This window comes from Haliaeetus albicilla, chromosome 8, assembly GCF_947461875.1.
Source record: "Haliaeetus albicilla chromosome 8, bHalAlb1.1, whole genome shotgun sequence".
Classification (NCBI taxonomy): Eukaryota; Metazoa; Chordata; class Aves; order Accipitriformes; family Accipitridae; genus Haliaeetus; species Haliaeetus albicilla.
Window position 1 is genome coordinate 40,081,259 of NC_091490.1, and position 21,121 is coordinate 40,102,379.

General features: G+C 48.1%; 2 protein-coding genes across 7 annotated transcripts in view; one reads left to right on the forward strand and one right to left on the reverse strand.

Annotated features, from left to right (window-relative positions):
- DOT1L (DOT1 like histone lysine methyltransferase) overlaps positions 1–11,614 on the forward strand; it is a 77,628-nt gene extending 66,014 nt beyond the window's left edge. For 4 of the 6 annotated variants that reach the window (XM_069790143.1, XM_069790140.1, XM_069790144.1 and 1 more), the window contains exon 28: positions 571–11,614. In XM_069790143.1, coding sequence (XP_069646244.1) covers positions 571–1,160 — 590 coding nt within the window. In that variant the 3' untranslated portion in view covers positions 1,161–11,614. The remainder of the gene's footprint in view (positions 1–570) is intronic. The other 2 variants (XM_069790141.1, XM_069790145.1) reach the window with 2 other exon arrangements.
- An 832-nt stretch (positions 11,615–12,446) lies between these two features.
- On the reverse strand, positions 12,447–21,118 carry PLEKHJ1 (pleckstrin homology domain containing J1). Its single transcript, XM_069790154.1, has 6 exons — positions 20,983–21,118; positions 19,925–19,992; positions 18,128–18,194; positions 16,556–16,646; positions 16,295–16,358; positions 12,447–15,602 (listed from the first exon to the last, which is right to left on the reverse strand). The coding sequence occupies exons 1-6, from the start codon at positions 21,074–21,076 to the stop codon at positions 15,537–15,539; spliced, it is 450 nt and encodes a 149-aa protein (XP_069646255.1). The 5' UTR covers positions 21,077–21,118; the 3' UTR covers positions 12,447–15,536.
- Positions 21,119–21,121: the final 3 nt, after the last annotated feature.

The window sequence follows — 21,121 nt, forward strand, 5'->3', positions numbered from 1 at the left end:
CTTGGCTTCTGTGGCCCAAACCGGAGATAAGCTGGCAGGACTAGAAGATAGTCTGAACCTGCCGTTACTAAGTGTCCAAGGCAGTTTTTCTTACCTGTCCATAATCATTCAGGCACCATGTCGGGAAATCCTAACTCTCACATCTCTCAGCACATAGATTTGCTGGAAATACAATCTCCCCTCTGCTGCCCTGTAAGTGGGAAAGCAGGAGGGTGGGGAGGGAAGAGCAGCAGTTTGAGTCTTCAGATAAACAACTCTAGAGACCACGTAATCTCATCAAAAGTCTACCCGTGTGGTATAGAACTGACAGTTCTTGGGTCTGACCATTTTTCCTCGTGGCATTTAGAGGTTGGCAGTAGGAAAGGTAAGTGAAATCTTTTGTACCTCCTGGCCTGCACCATTATCTCTCATTGCTTGCTGCCTTCTCATGCTGCATATTTTTGTATGGGGCTGTAACTATTATAATTTTGCTTTTTTCTTTTTTTTTTTGCTTTTTGTTTTGTTTCTCTTGTCACTTGAGACTGTACAAAGCCCATCTGTTGAAGCTGAGTTTTTCTCTCCTGTTTGCAGGTATTTTTAACCATGCGGTGCCTTCTGCCTCCTCTCCTCATCAATTTGGAGCCAGTTTCAGCAGCAGTGCTGTCTCTAGCAGCACAGTGCTAAGCTTAAACCCTCTGCAGGCTGTTGCCAGCACCTCATCCTCATCCTTCCCACCCCCTTCCTCTAATTTAGTAACATCTAGTGAGACTAGATCTGCTCAGCACCTCAACAGAGCGCCAGTGCAATCCGTTTTTCATTCCCCTCCACCTCCTCCTAACGTGTCATTGCCCCCACCTCCTCCATTACTTGCTTCTAACTCTGAGCCTGCGCTTCTGCAGAACCTGCCATCCATCCCACCTGGTGAAGCTTTTTTGCCATCTTCTTCTGCTGCTTCTGTCCAATCTGCTAATGCTTCTTTGTCTATTAAGCTAGCTTCTCTCCAGCACAAAACTTCCCGCCCCTCCTTTACAGTCCATCACCCGCCTCTGCCCCGTTTGGCGCTGGCACAGTCCGCGCCCATGATCACGCAGTCCAACGCAGCTGGCACGTCCGCTATGTGGGTTACACTTGGCATGCAGTCTCCTTATGCTTCGCACCTTTCTGGGGTTAAGCCACGATAAAGAGCTTGCTTAGCTAACAGTTCTTATTTTGTAAGGTAAGGCTAGAGAAAAAAAAAGAGGAGTTTTGTACAAGATGCTGAATGATGCTTCTTCCTTTTCAGAGATAGGTTGGGGATGGGCTCTGTGAAACAGAGAAAACTCTAAAATGTGGGAAGCAAATAATCTGATGGCAGAGGATGGAGAGTCTTAATGTTCTCCGTTCTGGGAGTCAGGATTTCTCGACAAGGAGTGCTCGCAATGGTTAACTCTGGTCTGTCTCATCTGACGTTAGGATTATGTTCAGGTTGAGATGACTTAATGAAAATGTTTATTTCTGAAGATCAGCAATCAGGAGGAAATGTCTATTTTTAAGTATGGTTTTATACAGTTATTGGAAGAGGTTGTTGCCTACTTTGATTCCCCCCTTCCCCTTTTCTCGCCCTCTGACACAGACTGTTGCATCTCCACAAGTCCATGTTCGCATAGCATTAGGATGCTTGATGGTGCTGCTTTGTGACTGTATGTGGCAATGTGGTGGTCTTGGTTTTACTGTCAGTCAACAACAGCTGCTCTAAATAATCATAAATTTAAAAATCTCTAGGTTACAAGCTGCAGCTTTGTCTTAGAGAGCAAATGCACTGGTCTTGCATTGCAGTTAATGTGCCTCCTGCATCAATGGAAAACACAACCACAGGTAGCAAAGAAGGGTTGTAAATTTATCTGTGCACTGCAGCTTTATTGGACTTGTCTACTAGGGCTAACAGTAACAGACTCCCATCAGATGCTGTATTTATGCTCACTTGGTGATCACTGGCTTACGGGGTAGACTGTGAATGAGAACATAGGGAATGTGCAGGGTTAACTGTGGTCTGTGCTTCATAAAGGCTGGGGCCATAGAAGTGAAGAGGGTTTCCGGAGACTGTATGCATTTTTACTGAAGCAGGTATTTAAATGTCTTTAGAGCAACTCCAGAATAAAGTGTACCACCACAGAGTTGGGTACTGTTGTTAATGAAAATACTCTGTGGCATCCTGATGTAACAACTTGTGCTTGCAAAGTTAAATCAGTATGTTAGGCCCCAGAGCTTGCTCCATGCTTTTCTTGTAGGTCTTTGATGTTGTTGCTGTTCACTGATACCAAAGCTACATACAATATGTGGTTGAATACTCTTTGCCGCTTATAAAACATATGACTCAATTACAATATACCTGAGAGATTCTTTTGACTGTGCATTGTGTATAGTGTCTTCATCATCAAATTGCTCCACAGACACGAACAAATCTTCATTAGGCTTTTGTGAGGCACGTAAGTATTACCTCTGTCCTTCTATACAAGAAAGTGAGGCTGAGGAAGAGTTTTGAGAAGTGTGGTCCCTGCGTGCCAGCAGAGACCAACGGTGTGATGTGGTTACAGAATGGGCTTGAAAGACCCTGAATAGAAACAAGATGGGGGAGAAGGGGCGAGAAGGGTCAGGCTTGGGGTTTTGTATACATGAGCAACTCAAGTGAGAACAGTGTGAAAGCCTTCTGCTGAAGCAGTAGCCTTACCTGGAACTGAGGTCATGTTGGGATAGACTCCATACCATTGGATGTGATGGTTCCTGTCACAAAAAGGTTCCGAGCAAAATAGGCAAGGCACAAAAGGGACGTACGGAGAAAAGTAGCTGGGTGACAAAGCTGGATTGTGGAGCAAAGGAGCAGAAATAATGCTACCAGGAGATGGTGTATGACAGACGTACCGTAGTTGTGGTCCCACTCTGTGACTCTTTAACATAGGTCAAATATTTGAGCAGTTTCATTGACTTCGGTGCGAATACGTGTGCTCAAGAGTCCTTGATGAATCAAGGTTGAAATCTGGAATTGGAGGCTAAAATAAATTGCTTTGCTTTGCTTCTCATAATGTTTCTCCCCTATAGCAATAAAAAATTCAAAGCAGATCAGTGCGTGCTAGAAAAAGGTGAAGTACTGAGTGGGGGAATACTTCCCCCCCGCCCCAAGGTCAGTCATAGGAGGATGGAGTTCAATATGATTACACTGTCAGAAAGCTTTAAAAACTGCAATGGCTGGGAGGGGCCACTTGTCACTCTTGCAGGCATCCTTTCCATCTGATTGTGGTTGGTGTCAAGAGTTGCTCCTTCTTTGCTGGCTAATGAGGTCTTGGAGCAATGTAGAAGTGATTGACACATCTAACACTTGGTAGATTTTTGTCTTTTATTTAGATGAGTCTCTTCCTCTCCTCCTGTTGTGCAGGTAACTAGGATTTCTACCTCAACCCAATGTGACCTATGCAAGGACAACGTGGACCAACTTCACTCGGCTTCCACTGAAAGGTGCTCACCTGGCCTGTGCAGGGGTTTCTACTCTCTTACTACTGGACAAAAAAACCATAAAAAGACCTAAATAACAGAGAAAATATTTACTGTGAATCTGAGTAAAAAAGAAAAAAGGAAAAAAAAAAAAGGCAAAAGAAATGCTTAAAGCTCCAGTTTGTATTGTTGATAGTTTAGATAAAGTATTTATCTTTTTTTAAAGTGAAAACAATTTTGACTTATTTTATTCCACCTAGAATCATAAATACAACTTATTATTAAATTCTCTGAATAATAAAGGACTGGCACACCAGCAGAGATGTAAAGAGCCTCCTCTCGGTGCTATTTCATCCGTCAGAACTGTGCCTCTAGTTTGAATCCTTGGTGCTGAATTTGGAGGGTTGACCAATGCCAAACCCAGTTCTCAGAAAGGTCTGCAGTTTATTTATTCAACTTACTCTGTTCATATACCAAAATCCACTTGGTTTGCAGCAGTGTGAGCTATGGAGAAAAGCAGTCTTCTATCTAATGTTTTGTTTTAATTTGAACTGAGCCAGGCACTCTGTTAACTGGGTGGTTTTTAATTGTGTTCATTACAAACAAGAACTCGGTACTCCCCTCTGGAGTGGCAGCTAAAGTACCTGGCATGGCCCAGGCAAGCTCAGCCAATGCAGTCACAGTTTGAACAGCAGAAATTCAAGTCCTGCCCCATTCAAACTACTTCACTGGGCCATTTGCAGTTGCTGGTGGCACTCAAGTCACTGTGAATTTTGGTAGCTAGTCTGGTAACTTGTTTGGGGATGTCATTGGCATATGAACAGGGTGCATAATCACTGGTATTGGTCAGGCCCTTTCTACCAGCGTTGGGAAGACTGAACTTAGTGCTTCTGTACTGGTGCAGGTAGCAGATTTTCTCAGCTTGTTGTTTTTGTTCCAAGTACAATGTATTTTGTTAGTAGGGTTTTGATACTTGATTCAGAAATGGCTTAGCCGTGTACATTTATTGACAAAGTGCATTTTGCTTTTGTATTTCTTTGCTTTAAGTAGGTCTAAATGGTAGTTCACAAAAACACCACAATCTAGCTTACCGTGCTGCCACACTATCAAACTGGTGCAGTTAATTGTATTGTGACTTGGTGTTCTGTGTACAGAAAGTGCCGCTCTGAGCAGTGGCTGTATTTTATAGAGATGTAATGAAAAATTATAAATTTCATATACTTTATTTCATTTATTTTTAGATTGTACAATGCACAGTAAACTTGTAAAAACTTATTTATTCGAGTGCACAAAGTGAGGAGAAGGATGATCCATTAAGTAGAAATCACGCTGGTCCATAGTTCAGACTGGACCAAGCACCAATAAAGGAAACTACAGTAAACGAACGGGAATTGCAACAGCGAAATGACTGGAAGAAAAAGATGTTTAGGCTTTGGGAAACATCTGCCTGCTAGCCCCAGTGCTCTGAGGGGCAGCACTGACTGCTCTGCGTCAGAGGCACTCACTGTCCTTAAATCCCTTCTAGGTTGCTAGCGCTCCCTAATGAGTCTCCCACCTCCAGCAATTGGGCATTCACCTTAGACTTGAGCCCTGCCTTACCAGCCACCTGACGGAGCATCCCACAGTCACAAAAAGCTGGGCTGAATGCATTAGCTGTTTAGCTCCTGCCTCTGTGTTTGAAGTAGGCAAGACATCTCTGCCCTCGTGCTCTCTCCTGCTACCTGGATCCAGGTTGTGAGTGCTGTGCTGGCTGTGTTCAAGAGAGTGGTGGGGGTGAGGTGGCATAGCAGCCTACCCTCTACAGACTTCAGTTAGGCCCTTTTCTCTGTACCTCATCCCTGGCAATCTTAGTAGAGATTTAGGACAAAGTGCAGTTATTTTGTTGATTCCTAAGTGTCTTCCATAGGCAGCCTTTGTGTGCAGAAACTGTTGATCTAAATTTGCCACCTTACTCACCGGAAAGGGAAAGGATTGATAGCCCTGGAAATTAGGGACATTTTGGAACTGTTTTCTGCTTTGTGTGTGGGAGAGGACTTGACAGCGGTGTGCCCTGCTGAGTTACTAACAGCAAGACGAAAACCTAGAAAAGGGCAAAAATGCTCAGAGGGTGATAGCTGAGAAACATCCAGTAGCTTCTAGTAGAAGCTGTACACAGTGTATGTCCTGGAATCCAGGAAGACAGTGTAACCCAGATGTTTTGCACCTGGGAGTTGGGCAGCTCCAGCTTCTTCCAGATCCTCGGGTAACTGGGAAGTTGTAGAGCTGCCTTAGCATCCTTCCCAGCAAACGGTGGAGTGCTCAGGTCTTTGAAGACTTTAACTGGTAGGCTGTGCTGAAGCAATTGCTGGAGGGGCAGCAGCCTTAATTACATCTCGCCCCTATCATTTATATCCCTGATGAGAGAGATGAGGAAATACAAGTAGAAGGTTTTAATCACTCTGCTTTTATCAGATCCTTTTCTGAAAAGGGACCAAGATACAGTGCTCCTTGGACCTCTTGTGCCGCCCTTCATCTCAAACTGCAGAAGACATCCAGCAAGAGAACTCGGCTGCCATCAGTTGTTCTGTATGGGTACGGTTCGCTTGTGCTCATACCCGAGGCACTCACAGGACACTAGCAAAGATGCCTGTTTGGAGAAGGAACTGACTTGCAGAGCTCTGTTGGACCTGCTGTGCTTTCCAACACCTGCTCGAGGCCTGTATCGCCCAGCTGGCTCCTGGCACTCCTCCTTGGCTGAAGAGGAAGGCCAGATCCTTGTTGCGGGAATGACTTGCTTTGCCCTGAGGTTCACAGCATTTCAGGAATTGGTGTCTGAGGAGCAAGGCACAACTGTCAGACATGGTTTAGTGGTGGACTTGGCAGTGTTAGGTTTATGGTTGGACTCGATCTTAAAGGTCTTTTCCAACCTAAATGATTCTATGACCCTTTGGAGCAAAGGCCCTGGCCAAGGAGTTTGTCATCTGCTCTCCAGTGGGTGTTGTGGAAAAGCAAAACTCCCTCTGTCCCTCAGTGTCACCTGCGGTAGCAGGTGCTTTGGTGATCGGTAGTCAGCCAGTGTCTATTGCAGGACTTGCTCATCAGCAGCCATCGGAGATCAGCAGCACGAGCCCACTTGCTGTAGCTGAGCACGTGTGCTATCAAGACATTTTCAACTCCCCAGCATTTTGGAGTCTGTGACTCTCCAGCCATCATCCAGGAAGGCCAAAGGAAACCAGATGCTGACCCAGGAATAAACACGTTGGGACGTACTTGAAAGAGATTCAGTCCGCTGGCCAACCTGCTGAGCATCTGCTTCAGCCTCCTGGAGTCCGTTGGGACTGGGTCTTCATCTACCTCTGCATCACCTCCGTGCTGTCATTCCCCGTGACCTGACATTTCCATCTTGGCAGCCCACGCTGCAGGAGTCTGGAGCTGCTCTGGCCTTGCCAGTGTCTTGCGCCCACGCCCGGCACTGTTGGCACCTTCACCTTGCGATGCATTGCATAATTGCAATGCATTTTACTTGTGTGGCAGCTCTAATCTAAATCTTTGTAGTAATCCCCACTGAGATGTGCTTCCAGGAAGGTGCCTGATAAGCTAATGCTTGTAGGGAGTAGCATGAGATGGGAAGCCAAGCGAGTGCAGGTTTTGGACTGATGTCTTAGTATTGCATTAGCTGGGAGATGTTGTTGCCAAGAGATTTGTGGTGTTGTCTTTGCCTTAATCTCGGGCAAGTTCAACTTGTTTCTCCTCTGTCTGCAAAATGGGGAGAGCATTTACCTTGCTGTAGGACTGCTGAGGGAATAAATAGCTTTGAGATGTTAAGATCCATGTGGCTACAAGAATAAGACCCTCGTGACCCTACTGTAGGAGTGCTGTGCCAGAGGTCTGAAACCTGTTTTCAATAATTGGAGATACTTTTGAGTAATCAAAGCCAAACACCCAGTTCCAAAAAGGAATTCCTTCTGCGTTACCACATCCTGACGGGTCCAGTTGTTTCGTGGCTGTCACACATGTTCCTTCTCCTCCACGCCGCTGCTGCCAGCGAGGGACTCATCAGGAAGCTAAAATACATCTTGTAGCACATATGTTGCCAAAAAAAATGGAACTTCCTGAGTGTTGTGCTGAGCAAAACCTGTGTCCCGCTGCTAAATGTCAGCCTTGAGGAACAAGCCTTGCACGCTCTTCCTTTTTTGGTGATTTGCTACCTCTGGCTCGTGCTTGCTGGGTTCAGTCCACTGAGACCCGCCGTGCTGTGAAGCTGGGAGCGCTCCAAAAGCACTAAACCTAAACTCACTATTTGCTGCAAATTAGTCATTCAGCAACAATTCTTCCATTAGCCAGAGGTGTGTGGGGCACCCAGGAGTTGGATTTCTCCGCTTTTCGTGTAGCGGAGGGATAAAGTGGGAAAACATTGCTAGAGGACATAGACGCTTGGGTTGTTGAAACTGAGTTGGTGTGCAGGATGACATGGAATTCAAGCTGTCACTGCATCGCCTCGTGTTGGTGCAAATGAGGCTGCTTCCTTTAGGAAGGTGTGGATCGGTCTGGACAACCATAATGGTGGGAAGCATCTTCACCTCTCTTAGTTCAGGTTGTAGGTGCAGTCGGGGAGAGGTGAAAGGGAAACTGCTTTTTGGGGGAGCTGCCAACAACAGGGAGTGCAGCGCATCCTGGATGTACATGACATTTGGAGACAGCACCATCTCCGACTAGTTTCTTCTAATAGCAACTCATGTCTCCTTGGCCAGACAAACATAGAAATATTTTCTTGTGCTTCCATCTCACTTCCTTCCTTCCTGGTGGTGATAACCACTTTATCTTTTAGCTCACAGTTTGTGCTCACCCTGCTGTTGGCTGGGGTTTGGCTTGGCTCTGGGTGTGGGCTCAGCCTGGGTTGTGAAGCCTGAATTCCCCCTGTGCCAGGACTCGCTGGTGGATGGGCATGTGGGGATGAAGGTGAGCTTGTAGAGTCTCAATCTGTGATTGCACATATAGTCGCTGAAGTACCCCAGGCAGAAAGGTTGCATCACTTGATCGTGAAGGGATCTCCTAGTCAGGGGTTTTGTGAATCAAGAGCTTTCAAATCCCCAGGACTTGACACTCCTCAGCCTGAAACTCACCCAACTGTTTGTCATACTCAGTTACTAAATCTCAAAGTGTTGAGTAGCTTGCTTTTTCCCTCAGTCAAACTAATACCCGAGCAAGTAACTTCTTTATTTGAAATCTGCTGAGCAGATAGGTTTCAGGCTTGATAAGCTCTTCCGTTGCATCTGAATAACATTTTAAAATGGAGCATTCCTTCACTACTGCTTGGCCATCGTGGCTGGTTGGGGTTCACTGTGTGGCTCAGTGCAGCATGGTCAGGCGTGTGGCTGCCTGCCTTCACCCTGCTGGGGACAAGAGATTCCTTCTCGGAGGCATTGATAACACTTCTTCCTCAATCATCTTCTTCAGGGGTTGGATTAGATGACCTTTAAAGGTCCCTTCCAACCCAAACTATTCTATGATTCTGTGATTCTCTGTACAGACATATCTGGGATAGTTGCTTTGCCTCAGAAAATAAATGGGAGGGCTGTGAGCAAGAAGGAGATGGATGTAAGCCAGATCTGCCTCGCCTGCTTTTATTGCAGTGCAGATTCATACCGAACGCAGTGGGGCTATAACAGCGTTTGCAGGTCGGGTGCTCCACACCATGGTGGGTTTACTCCCCGTGGTGGTCAGGTTCTGTCTCATCCCAGCCTTCCCTGCAGAGGAGGCTGTGTCTTCCCATACTGCTGGGCTTCCCCTTCCAGGAGAAGGTCTTTTGTTCTGGAGTAACGAGGCCACGGACAGGCAGCTTGGGGTTGCCTCCAGGGACCTGTGTGGTTTGATTCTTGCTAGGATTGTGTATTTAGAAAGCAGCATCTGCTCCCCCCACCCGTTATTTTTCCACTTGGAAGAGAGTCCAAGCGGAGGAGAGGCTGAGTGATTGCATGGCAGGGGAGAGCATCAGCAGATGCAGAGCTGGTATCTGCAGCGGGGTAGACTTGGCTTTTGTTCAGGTGATTGTTTTTTTTTTTGGGGGGGGACAGTCACTGGGAGCAGTTTGAGGGCCAGCATGCGCTTTCATCTCCTCCGAGTTTATTCAGAGGGCCCACCTCTTTGTGACTCTTGTGGATACGACGGTGGCCCTCGCACGAGGACCTGGGGGACCTGCGCCCTCATGATGCTCCTGCAGCAGGGACTCACTGGCACAAGGTGTTCCCCAACAGTGGTGTTGCTGTAGGCAGCAGGATGGCTCTGCAGAACAAAGCATGTGTCCATGTCCAGCCCTGCAGACGGGAGGTTTGCAGGATTAGACCTTTACGTTACAAAAGGCTGCTCTGTCAGCCTGTGCTTCCCTGCCCTGCTCGAGGTTTTGCTGCATTGCTGTAAGAGGAGACTTCCAGCCCTGGGAGCTTGTTTTCAAGCTGCTGATCATGACTCCCCTCCCGGCTCAGGCTTCCCCGTGGCCCTTCCTTCCTCAGCCGGGTCTGGAGTTGGTGCTAATCACCTCTGAGCACTAGTAACAAACATGCGCTTCCCCAGCCCGGGGTCGCCGTCCCTCGCCAGAGGCGGCTGGTGCCGATCGCAGGTGCTGCTCGCAGAAGAGCCGTTCGTTAGGACTTGGTAATTTTGTCCTAATGCTGATGTAAGGTGGCTTTGATTGATCAAGTCCTATGTATAACCCATTTGTTTTCTCTGTTGAAATCAGCCCTTTTAATACAGGGTATGGAAACCTGAAGATTATCGATGTGTTTTTTTTTCTTGGAGGGAGTTATCCTAACTCACACAGGTGGCTGTCTTGAAAAACTGCTTTTGTTGTTTTGCCTGAGCCAAAAGCATAAAGAGGGTTAAGCATTGGGAGCTCCAAACGATGATTTCTTCAGTTAAGGAATGGACGTTGTACAGTGGACTGCAAACCAACAATAATGTATTTTAAAATCAGTTTGGGGAGAAGAAACTAGACAGTGTTTTTGTGAACTATCTTTGCAGCACTGAGGAAAAATCACAAGAATTGGATTTTTTGGAAGCACAGATATGTAGTCAGTGTACGAGTATTTGAAGTTTTATGGCTGTTAAAGTTGTTTTTTTTTTTTCTCCTTTTTTTTTTTTTTCCCTCCAACACTTCTGTAGCTTGCATATCAGGTTTTCACTGAGATGGATTACCAGTTTTAAAAAATGTTGTTGTGCCATATTTTATTTATCGTTATGCATTATAAACATATAAATATCTATTTAGACTGAATATTGCAATAAAAGATGCTATTATTGTGAACTTCAGGGTTTAAACCCAAGACAAAAAAAAATGGGAAATACTTCTCCAGTCTATTTGCTGTTTGCGATCTTCTTTCTGAAGAGGTTTCTTAAGTTTTTATAATTTAAAAACAATATCATGTCTCAAAATTCAAAGTTTTACGATGCTAACCCTGAAGTTCTCAAGTTTTTGATCCTTTGGTTTTTTTCAAGGTACATCTGGTTGATTTTCTGGTGCAGTCACATAATTCTTTAGAAAGGTCTTGTTTCTGGAGTTAATGAGGAAAAGGTGGAATGGGTTGATCCATCCTGCTTGGCTTTTTTAACCTATTAATCTTTTAAGTGATCAATTTCAAATTAAAAACCAACTTTTTAGGTCTCTGTTCTACTTAAACTTTTTAGGAGTGAGAGCCTGCCCTCGCTGAGTGGGACTTTGATGGGGAAAGCAGTAGATTATGAGGTTGCTGTTGCTCAGGAATTGATTAGTAAACTTTTAACTACTAATAAAAATCCATTTTTCAATGGATTTTTTAAAAAACCCATTTTCTTAGAACAGTGATATGGGATGTTTCCTAGTGAATAGGAATTAGTTTATATAATTTAGCCTATTAAACTGAATTATTTAAAATTCAAACTTCCCCTAATTTATCTTTTTTTTTGTTGTGTTTTTTTTTTTTAATACTGTCATTCCTTTCATTCCTCCATAGAAGTAGTGTGAATTCTTCCGGTGTGTATATATGTATGTATAATATATATATTTCCACCCTGGCTTTCTAATTCTCCAAAATGTAAGAGTTAGTTTTTTCTCCCCTCCCTCCACTTAATTTCTTGTGTCTTTACCTTGATTTGTAATTGAAACAATGCTTTGAAGTTTTGTCTTTATATTAAAGTGTATGTATTTTAATACACCGTACTGTTGTGGAGTTTCACTGCTTCAGCAGGACAGGCGTCAGCAGGGGATGGCACTTGGCGTCTGCCAAGGAAACGAGATGTTCTGGACCGCAGCTTTATCTGGCGGCAGTGGTCGGCGCAGGCAGGGACAGGCTCCCGCTTCTCTCCCTCACGTCCTGAATTAGCAAATTTAGCTCTGGCAAAGCTGAGGACAGTTAAGCTCTCAGGGTTTAGTGTGCTCGTGACATTACAAACCCACCCTAGTGACATTTTCTCTTTACCCTTTTAGCCAGTAATTTCACCAGTATAATAAAACTGAAATCAGCCAGACAATGATATATTTAAACTTTGGAAGTGATGGCCATAATGCTTTCTAAGCTAATTCGCTCTAGGGTTCTTAAAATGAGATGAAGGCCTTGCTTCACCAAATGCTTGGTGATAGGCTCTGGATGGGTTTTTAGATGCTGGAACCAGGTTGCAGCAGCAGTCTGACCCAGCTCATCTTCCTAAGCATGTTTGTCACTCCAGCTATTGCCAAGCGCTCAGCTCCGTTAGCAAAAAGCCTCTAAAAAAATCACGTTGTGGAGCCATCTGCAGCTGGCTCCTGAGCAGGCCCCTGACCTCCAACAATCCCACTGCTCCTGCTCGTGGGACTGAAGGCTCCGGCTCTGCAGCACATCTGCTGCAGCTTGTGCAGCTGCTGCTCCTCTATCGGTGATCCCTGCTGCAGCGCCGAGGCACGGAGCTGCTGGCGGTCAGGTGAGATGCCCGGTCCCTCCGGGGCTGCACTGGACAGCCACCCCTTCCCAGTGAAGGTTTTGGTTTCTTAGAACAGCTCTGACTGCCACAAAGATTTAAAACAAGTTTTTATTGGAAATGTTCACTGTACAACAGATAAACAGCTTCAGTACACTTTCAGGGAGCCTGTACACAGTGCTCACTGGAACAGGCCACTGAAATACAAAAAGCAGTGACGGGAGTATGAAAAATGAACAATTGTCTATAAATCACCAGCAGTTGATGCAGATCTCAAAGTGTCTAGAAGTACCATCTGCCCTTACTCCTGAAACCTAACCCAGTGTCCTAGCGCTAGTCTAGAAGTTGATCTAAGTTACTGGGCCAGCCGCTGGCCCGTGTAACTCTTCACAGCATTTGTCTTACATTCAGTTAAGAAATGTCATTGTTGCCTCTTAAATAAGTGTTGGGATTCTCTCTTGCTCGCCCAACTCTTCCCCATAACATCTAAGTAAAAATGCCCATTTTACATACAGTGAAGATGGTGGGTGTCGGCTCTACCTTCTGAAAGGCGTGCAAAGAGAGGACGCTAGCGATAGTCCTGGAAGGCACACGGTTGAGAACTGTTAGCTACTGAAGGTGGCTGGCAGAAACTCTGAGCCTCACTGCAGTGCCAGAATTTTGTTTGCTAGAAATGACTGAATGTTGGCAGAATTCCCAGGGTTTTGTTTATATATGGCTTGACTTTGCATATTGAAGAATTCACTAACGCTGAACCCTGGGGAGCCGAGTTTGGATGTGGATGTTCTGCCTCTGAAACTGGCTGGCAGAAGCGTTCACGGCTGGTCAGCCAACGCCGAAGCCAGAGAGCTGCGATACCTGTGGTGGGGGAGCCCACTTCTGCTCTGCTCGGCCCACGCTACAGAAGAGGAAGCAGCAGCTGCAGCGCAGCTCTGGTTATTCCGCCACTGAGGCTGGAGTGTGTCTGTCTGTCCTCTCCTGAGTGACCAGACAGATGAGTCTCTTTTTCACAGTAAGTAAAGCTGCTGCGTACCCCACCAGCATGTCAGGAACATGCCCCTGCACTGAGGTAAAGCAGAGCAGGGTTGTGAGGATTAAAATGCACTTTAAAGTCATCTGAGGACACTAATTCTCTAAAGCGCAAGCTCTTGTATGTTCCTGCTTTTAATCCCTCATTGCTGCTTCCATTAGAGTTGCCATCTGTCTTCAAAACCACTCCATTTTCTGCTGCCACTCTGTCATGCCCTCAGCTTATTATGCAGGACAGCTGCTTATTTTGGTAATTTCTGGAGCAAGCACCTGGAATGATTGAAGGGAAAGGGAGTATCTGGGGAGGGAAAGGAACAGTCTTGGCTTTGAGGTTAAAAATAAAGCATCAGTGACATCTGCCACTCTCCTGGAACCCAGCAGCATGAGGTAAAGAGGGAAGGCCAGGCCACTAAAGCTTGCAATATGGGCTCTTGTTTCAGCATTAATTCCCAGCCAGAGAGGAAGAGACCCAAAACTTCCTTTCAACCCCAGATCACAGCACAGGCTGCTCTACCTCACCTCGCTTACCATGTGCTGGTTAGCTGCAGAGCAGCATTCCTGCTAGCCAGGTGGAACAAAGTCCAGAGCTGCACACCCCCAAAGCTCAGGCCAAGCCCTTGTGCTGTGTTTACCTGCCTCAGCCGTGAGCCGAGTTCCTTCTGTCATCAACCATCTGACAATGTTACCTGGGATCTTCCCAGGTGCCTTTCCTGGAGCTTTTCCTGGTCTAGTTCCAGGGGAGCTGCTGCAGGCAGCCGTGTCCTCTGCTCCTGCGGGAGTCGGGAACCTGGGTCTCCTGAAGCCCTGGGTGCAGGTGTGGGGAGTGTCTTTCTGTCCCTCATCTCTGGGCAGTTTTCCTTCGTGCAGCCAGAGCCATGGCTGAAGGTGTGGAGCCTCGAGGAGAGACAATCCTTAACACTTATCTCTTCATTACAGGAGCCCCAGGGAAGGCAACCCTCATTCCCTGGCAGCTCACTGTGACCTCGGCAGTTTTCTGGTCTTTCCCTTTGGACGTTCACAGAGGGGAGAAAAGCTGCAGCAATGGCTCAGGGAACAAAGGGTTAATGCCTAGCTGTCGCATGCTCCCTAGGCTTAACTTCTGCATGCCCCCGAAGCTCAAACATCCAGCCAAAGTGGAGCAGTTCCTGTCTTTACAAACCTCTCCATCTGGCTTTCCTCTCTGGGAAGCTGAATAACTGCACAGCTTAGCCCAGCCCACAGCCCTGCAGAGGGAGGCAGGATCACCACAGATCTCTCAGCCCTGTCTCTGCTCCCTTGAGCTTTGCAGCTTTGTTCTCTAATGCATTTGTGAGAGTGCTCTAATGGCCTGTACTGTGGGCTTCATCAAGCCTCTAGGAATTAGCACCACCTGCCCGAAGAAGGGAAAAGAAGAAAACAACCCCAAGAGGCAGGTGCTAGTGGCTGCACAGACTCTGCTGCCTTGATGGGGTGGCTGGGGTGGATGCCCCCTCCCTGTCAGCTGGAGCTGTGGCTGAGCTCTCCCCATGTTAATGGAAAGCTTCCCACTCCTCCTTGCTCAACAGCTTGGCCATCAGGGTCTGCTAGCAGGTCTCAGCAACCAAAATGGCTTTGCAGTGAACAGGAGAGGGCATGACAGGGTTAACCCTGCAAGCATAGACATGCAATCAGTTGGAGCATCCTCTTACAGCAAGGGGATGAACAACCCTCCATGGCTCCCTTGGAGACTGCAGGAAGAGCCTGAGCCAGAAAAGCTGAGTAGCTCCCTGCAGGAGAGGAACAGGAGGGCTAGAGCTGGCCCAGGGCCTGCCCCAGAAGCTCCAGGCCAGAGGGCTGCAAGCCCGCGCTGGAGGACAGCAGGTGCTGGGAGCTCTGTTCAGTCCCTGCCTCCTCTGCTCTCCCGAGGAGCCAGGGTGGTTTTACTCCCACTGCCGCAGCGGTGCGGTGTCAGCTCAAGGGCACAGTCTGCAGGGAGTGGTTAAGACTGGCTGCCTCCGCAGCTGGGGCAAGTGAGAATGTGCAATGAATTCCCTTTAAAAAAATCATACAAAATTATTTGGCTAATAAATTAAAAAGTCACTTGGTCACTGCTGTGGGGAACTGCTGCTGTTCTTTCCTGGAGGGGCGGTTTGGGGGGTGACCCTCCGCAGCCAGAAGCCAGTTCAGCCCAGGCGAGGGGACTATTGCTTGCGTGTTCCCAGCTGGAAGCGGGCTTCCTCAGAGATCCCATACTGCTCCAGGGGGTCCTGCAGCAAGAGCACAGGGAAGGCACCAGTGAGATGCAGACAAAGGGGGAGGCCAGCAGGACTGTCCCACAACCAGCCTGCACTCTGGGGCTGGGCTGGGCACTCATTCCATTCATATGCTGGATTTATCCCAGTCCAGCCCCTGGCTGCTGTTTCTGGCACAGAAAGGCAAGCAGCCCTCAGGGAGGACACGGCAGATAGATAACCAAGGTTTGTGGGCTGTATTCATTCCACACTGGCACAGGAATGCAGAGTTGAGCCGCAGCCACCTCAGTCACCTCGAGCAGGGACACTCTGAGGAGCCTGGCAGGGTGTGAGCAGCATTGCAACCCACGTATGCTCTCATTTGGCCAGGGCTGCCTGTGAACTCCTCCAGAGAACCGGTGGGAGCCCGGGCTAGCCCAGGCCAGACTGTCCAGCTACAAACCTCAGGCCACTCTGCCATTGGAAGAGTGCACGTACGAGGGTCAGAGCTGAGCACAACAACACAGGCTGCTTGGCAGAGGAAGACTCTCAGGTCTGGCTGTTAAGACCATGGCTTCAGAAACTGGCTTACTACGGGATCTCTTCCGTACACACGGCAGCAAACAGCCTTCTGCAGGACAGTCGGCAGCAACACCTGAGATCACCAGCCCCTGCTCCAGTCCAAACCCATCGGTCACCACCTGAGAAGCTGACTTCAATGGACTCACCTTCCCTGTCATTTTCTGGATCTCATTCCGGTAGAAAATCAAGCTCCTCCTCATGAACTCATAGCTGTAAGACAGGAACAGACCATGCGGCAGGCTGAGCAGAAAAGGATGTGGAGAAGTTTCAGATGCTATTTAGAGCTGAAGGGAAGCTTGCATGGGAGGAGACGATGGCTTTCCTCCCTGGGTTCACCACAAGCTGATCCCAGAAAACAAACAGCACAGAGCACACAACGCAGACCTCAGGCTAGTGGCTCAGCCTACCTGGCTCGCTTGAGTGCCTCAATCCACTCCTGACACTGCTCTTCACTGTCACATTCGAAGCAGTATTTCCTCTCTGGCTCCTCAATGAAACCTGCCAGGGATAAAGAAAAGGCTTAAGGGAGGTCCCAGCAGAGCTGCCTGTGCTCTACTGTCTCCCTCCCCAGCAACAGCCAGGCTCTGCCAGGCCACAGTTAGCATCTCTGTTCAACTAAGATGATCTGTGAACAAGCTGGTAACCCAGGCCTCTGTCCTGCTCCCTTACCCTGGGCAGCTCCTGGCTGGCCCGGAGCAGCTGCCTACAGCGTTTGTCAGCTTACAGCAGCTAAAGACTTCGGGAAGAGCAAGTTCTCAAAACTGAAAGCGACAGCTCAGAACTGAACCGGATCAACGTGGCCAGATTCGGGACTGAAACTCCCTGAGCCTCCTTGCAAAAAGTCACCAGAGATTTAGTAACCCAAGTGGAAAATGGCCCCGAGGAAGCGATTTTGATATATGCAGAGGGCAGCCATCTGAGGAGTTAAATTGCACTCAGTGAAGGCACTGACCTGTCTTTGCTCAAGGCTTTGGGAAATTTGGTACTGTGCACAGTGGAAAGCAAGTCCCCATGCAACTCCAGTTCTTTACCAAGACAGAATCAGGACATCTAATTAACTACATTGTCCCTAGAGCTCTGCTCTTTAGTACACATAGTCCACTGATATCTAGGCTGCTGCTGTGAAATAAGTGGGTCAGACTGCATCTAAACCCCTCTGGGCTGCCGTGCAGGGACACAACCTGACACCAACTGCCATCAGTTTTAACGCTTTTCTCAGGAATCTTCATTCACCAGAGCTCCCGACAGTCCTAAAGCCCCAGAAATTTGGAGCACAGTGCTTAGAGAGATCAGTATGTTCAGGCTGTTTGAGGGTCCTTTGCAGACACCGAGAACACCACCTCTCCCGGCTAAAAGAGGAGACAAGGCTATGCATAGAAAAGCAGCTGTACCCGACAACCAGGCCAAAAGATATGGGGATGGCCTTGGAGAAACATCCTGTTATTTTCGCCACATACCTCTCGCACAATGATTAGTTGTTGGATGAAAGGCTGCTTACAAAGGACGACACACCACGAGCCAGCTGGAGCCATGGCTATCAACACAAGGACAAACAGCGTGGCGGGAGGACTGGTGCTAGATTAGCCTGACAGATGGTTTATCTGAGGCTCACTTTTTTTTTGATAAAATGCAATAGCACAGAAGCAGCAATCTGTCAATACCAAACCCTCATAGAGAGGGATTTGCACAAGCACTAAGCCGTGGTCCGTCTGTTGTTACTGCTTCTGTCCTCACATGCAGCTGTGCAAATCACACAGACTGTTTCAGCCAGCGATGAAATACCGCTGTCCTCAGGATGGGGCACGGCAATGCCAAAGTAGCAACTGGCAGCTGAGGAGGAGAAGGCTGAGGAGCCCTAACCCCACTGTTAGCAGAGAAACAAGAGTGAAAAGCAGGAACTAAGCAGCAGAACATTTCCTTTTATATAGCACTACTTGCCCTAAGGGAAACACAAAGGGAATTGCGTACGCAGAACTCACTGATTGAGAAAACGTTCTCCTCCTCTTTGGTGATTCTGCAGTGTTCCAGCAGCAGAGCTCCAATGGGCTGGAAAAGACCCAGAGAGAGGGTTCAACCCACGTCATCCACCAGCACGACAGTGGTCTGAACCCACAGAGTTTGCCTAGTGCCTTTTAAGCAAGTTTCATAACCAGGTGCTACTTTTAAAGTAATGCAGTCTAATTCCATGAATGTTCCATGTTCTTTTAATTGACCTTTTTGCGTCTACTGACGTGCTTCATTGTGTTAGTCTTACCCGTAACACCTTGTGTACATTAATTAGGTGTTAAACATTTCTACTTGCTCAGTCTGGGCTTTAGCATTCGTTTCTGTGATGCGAAGACAGCAAAGAAGTTTACTTCCGTGCTCAGTAAATCAAACAAAGATGAAATATTTAACACGACACAAAGAACAACTCACGTTATACTCTGCAAGGGCAGTCCTGAAGCCTTGCAAGAGGTTAAGAACAGTGTGTTGATGTACTAGAACAGCTCAGGTTAAACAGACAAACAGTAGGTACTATTTGCTCACCAGCGCGCACTGAGCAAGGACATGAGAACCAAAGGGTGATACAAACCATAAACAAAAGCAAGCCACAAGCGAATTGTTTTGTCCAAGCCAAACAAAATGCGAGAGGCAAATGAGGCAGCAGAGAAGATACTGAAAAACCTGGTTTACTATGTATTTCTGGCACAACTGTTTTACATTAGCATCCTCCACCTACCTGCTCAACTATTTTGATCCATCCAAGAACATAATCTCCCCTCCCTCAGAACACACAAAAATGCTTACAAATAACCACCAGAAAAGAAGAGAGCAGAGCAGCACTGGGTGGCAGTGAAGGAGACGGGCCATGTCCTCAAGGGCCTCATCCTACACCAGCGCAGGAGCCACAGCTGAGACTACAGACACGTGCCAGAGCGATTGGGGCGTCTTGGCCCCACCCAGAGAACTATGACTGCAGGTCTAGCGAAGCAGCGATAAGTGACTGCACTTTGGCAGAGAGAAAAGGGTACTTCTGAAAACAGGCGCTCAGCCATTATCAGGATAAAATATTTATGATGGACTAAGTCTAAACATGCCACTAAAAGCTTTCCAGTTCCTTTGTTTGTAGTACCAGCATGCACACAGCACCTTTCTTCACACTCATTATTAAGATTGCTTATATATTAATTTTCCAACAAGAGGATCTTTAGCAACAGTTATCAAGGGATTCATTAACAATCACCAGATCTCAGCAGTGGCAAAGCCAGAAACAGAACGCAAAGGTCCCATCCCTCGCTGCTTTTTTTCTAGAGCCAAGCAGGGCTTCTGCATGCCCAAACTAACAATATTGACAGGGTATGGCCACAAAAGTTTCCCAGTAACAGTGAGCATTGTACACAAGTAAAATTCCTGGCATAAAAAAGAAGAAACAATGCTAATGCTTCTCTTGGATGAGCAAAATATAAGCTTCCCCTCTCAGTTTAGCACAATAAGGCACAGTCCTACAAACAAACATCACAGACTCCACCTTTTGCAGTTTTGGGGCAACTGTTATGTTTAAAAGATTTATTCCAAGCTCACAGGAGAAGCACCAGGGTGTGGTTAGATGGCAGTGCTGCTTCTCACCCCCACGAGTTTTCGCCGAGTTGATGGAAGAGGAAACGTGGGCGCTCTGTCCTGGCTCTGGCAGCCTGTTCCCGTACCATTTTACAAAGCCCACGCAATCAATTCACAGAAAAAGAAGAGAGAGGGAGGAAAACAAACAATGACAACAAAAAAAGCAGATTCCATACCTCTGCTTCATCTGTCCGGAAGTAGAAGAGAAAGTTGACAACGAGCTTCACGAGGCGTTTCTTTAACACTGCAAAAAAAAAGAGCATTGAGGTAGGCAGAAGGGCCAAGCCAGCCAGCACAGGGGACAGAGGGAAGCCCCTTCCACCCCTGCCAGCACCCAGCGCGGCGCTCATTCAACCAAACCTACGGGGAAGCTCCGGTATGGTTTAGACTTTTGGTCCTAGAGGAGCTCGCGACCCTCAACCTGCTCGGGAAAGGCACCCTCTGCATCGACCCCGCCGTGCTGTCCTCGGCTGAACTGCAGCCACAAGGTGACAGAATTCGCTTTGCAGCTTCGAGTGGCTTCTGGGCAGACAGAGCCCACAGCACTGTGTCACTGACACGCAGACGACGCAGCTGCCCAGCCGACAGGACCTCCGCCAACCCGAGGGAGTGCTCCAAATCCCGGGGGATTCCCTGAGTGGGGCTGTCAGCATTGATGTCACCTCTGAGGGACAAAGTCCCCCAGAATGCTGCCAAGTCCTTGGGGGGAGGAAAGACCCTGGACAAGGGAGCGAGTTCCTTTAACGCTCGTACTCCAGTGCTGGTTTGCAAGGAAATTTGCTGGGAGATTTCAGGAAACAGCCTCTTCCTCTGATCCCCTGGTCCCTCATGGCCCCTACAGCCACACTGGCCCCAGCCACACCCCATCCCTCCACTCCAGCCCCCCCCAAACCAGATACCACCACTAATGCTCCCCAGTCCTACACACCAGTCCTCCCAGTCCTGCCTCCCAATACCCCTAGTCCTGCCCACCCAATACAGCCAGTCCTAATCCACCCCCCTACCCCTGCCCCGCCCAGTACTCCCAGTCCAGCCCTGGTCCTACGCGCCCTTTCCCAGTCCCGATTCTCCAGTACCACCAGTCCTGCCCCCCTCCCAGGGCGCCCAGTTCTCCCAATCCCTCTCCCCAGTCCCCCTCTGAGCCCTATCCACCCAGCAATTCCAGTCCTGGCCCTCCACTCACTCCCAGTCCTACCCTCCACCTCCACCAGCCCCAACCCCAGCCCCTCCTCACCGCTCCCCTTCTTGGGCACCCGCATCAAGACCTCGGCCGCCTTCTCGGCGGGCTGCCGGGCCAGGGACAGCAGCTCCCGCTCGTTGTACCGCATGGCGAGGTGTCCCCCCCCCACCCCGCCACCGCCGCCCGCCCCTCA

Coding starts and splice junctions, on each gene's coding strand:
- PLEKHJ1 (XM_069790154.1), bottom strand. CDS start 21,076: ATGCGGTACAACGAGCGGGAGCTGCTGTCCCTGGCCCGGCAGCCCGCC. Junction 19,993..20,982: donor GGTGCCCAAGAAGGGGAGCG/GTGAGGAGGGGC, acceptor TTTTTTTTGCAG/TGTTAAAGAAACGCCTCGTG. Junction 16,359..16,555: donor GAGGCACTCAAGCGAGCCAG/GTAGGCTGAGCC, acceptor CCTGTCTTACAG/CTATGAGTTCATGAGGAGGA.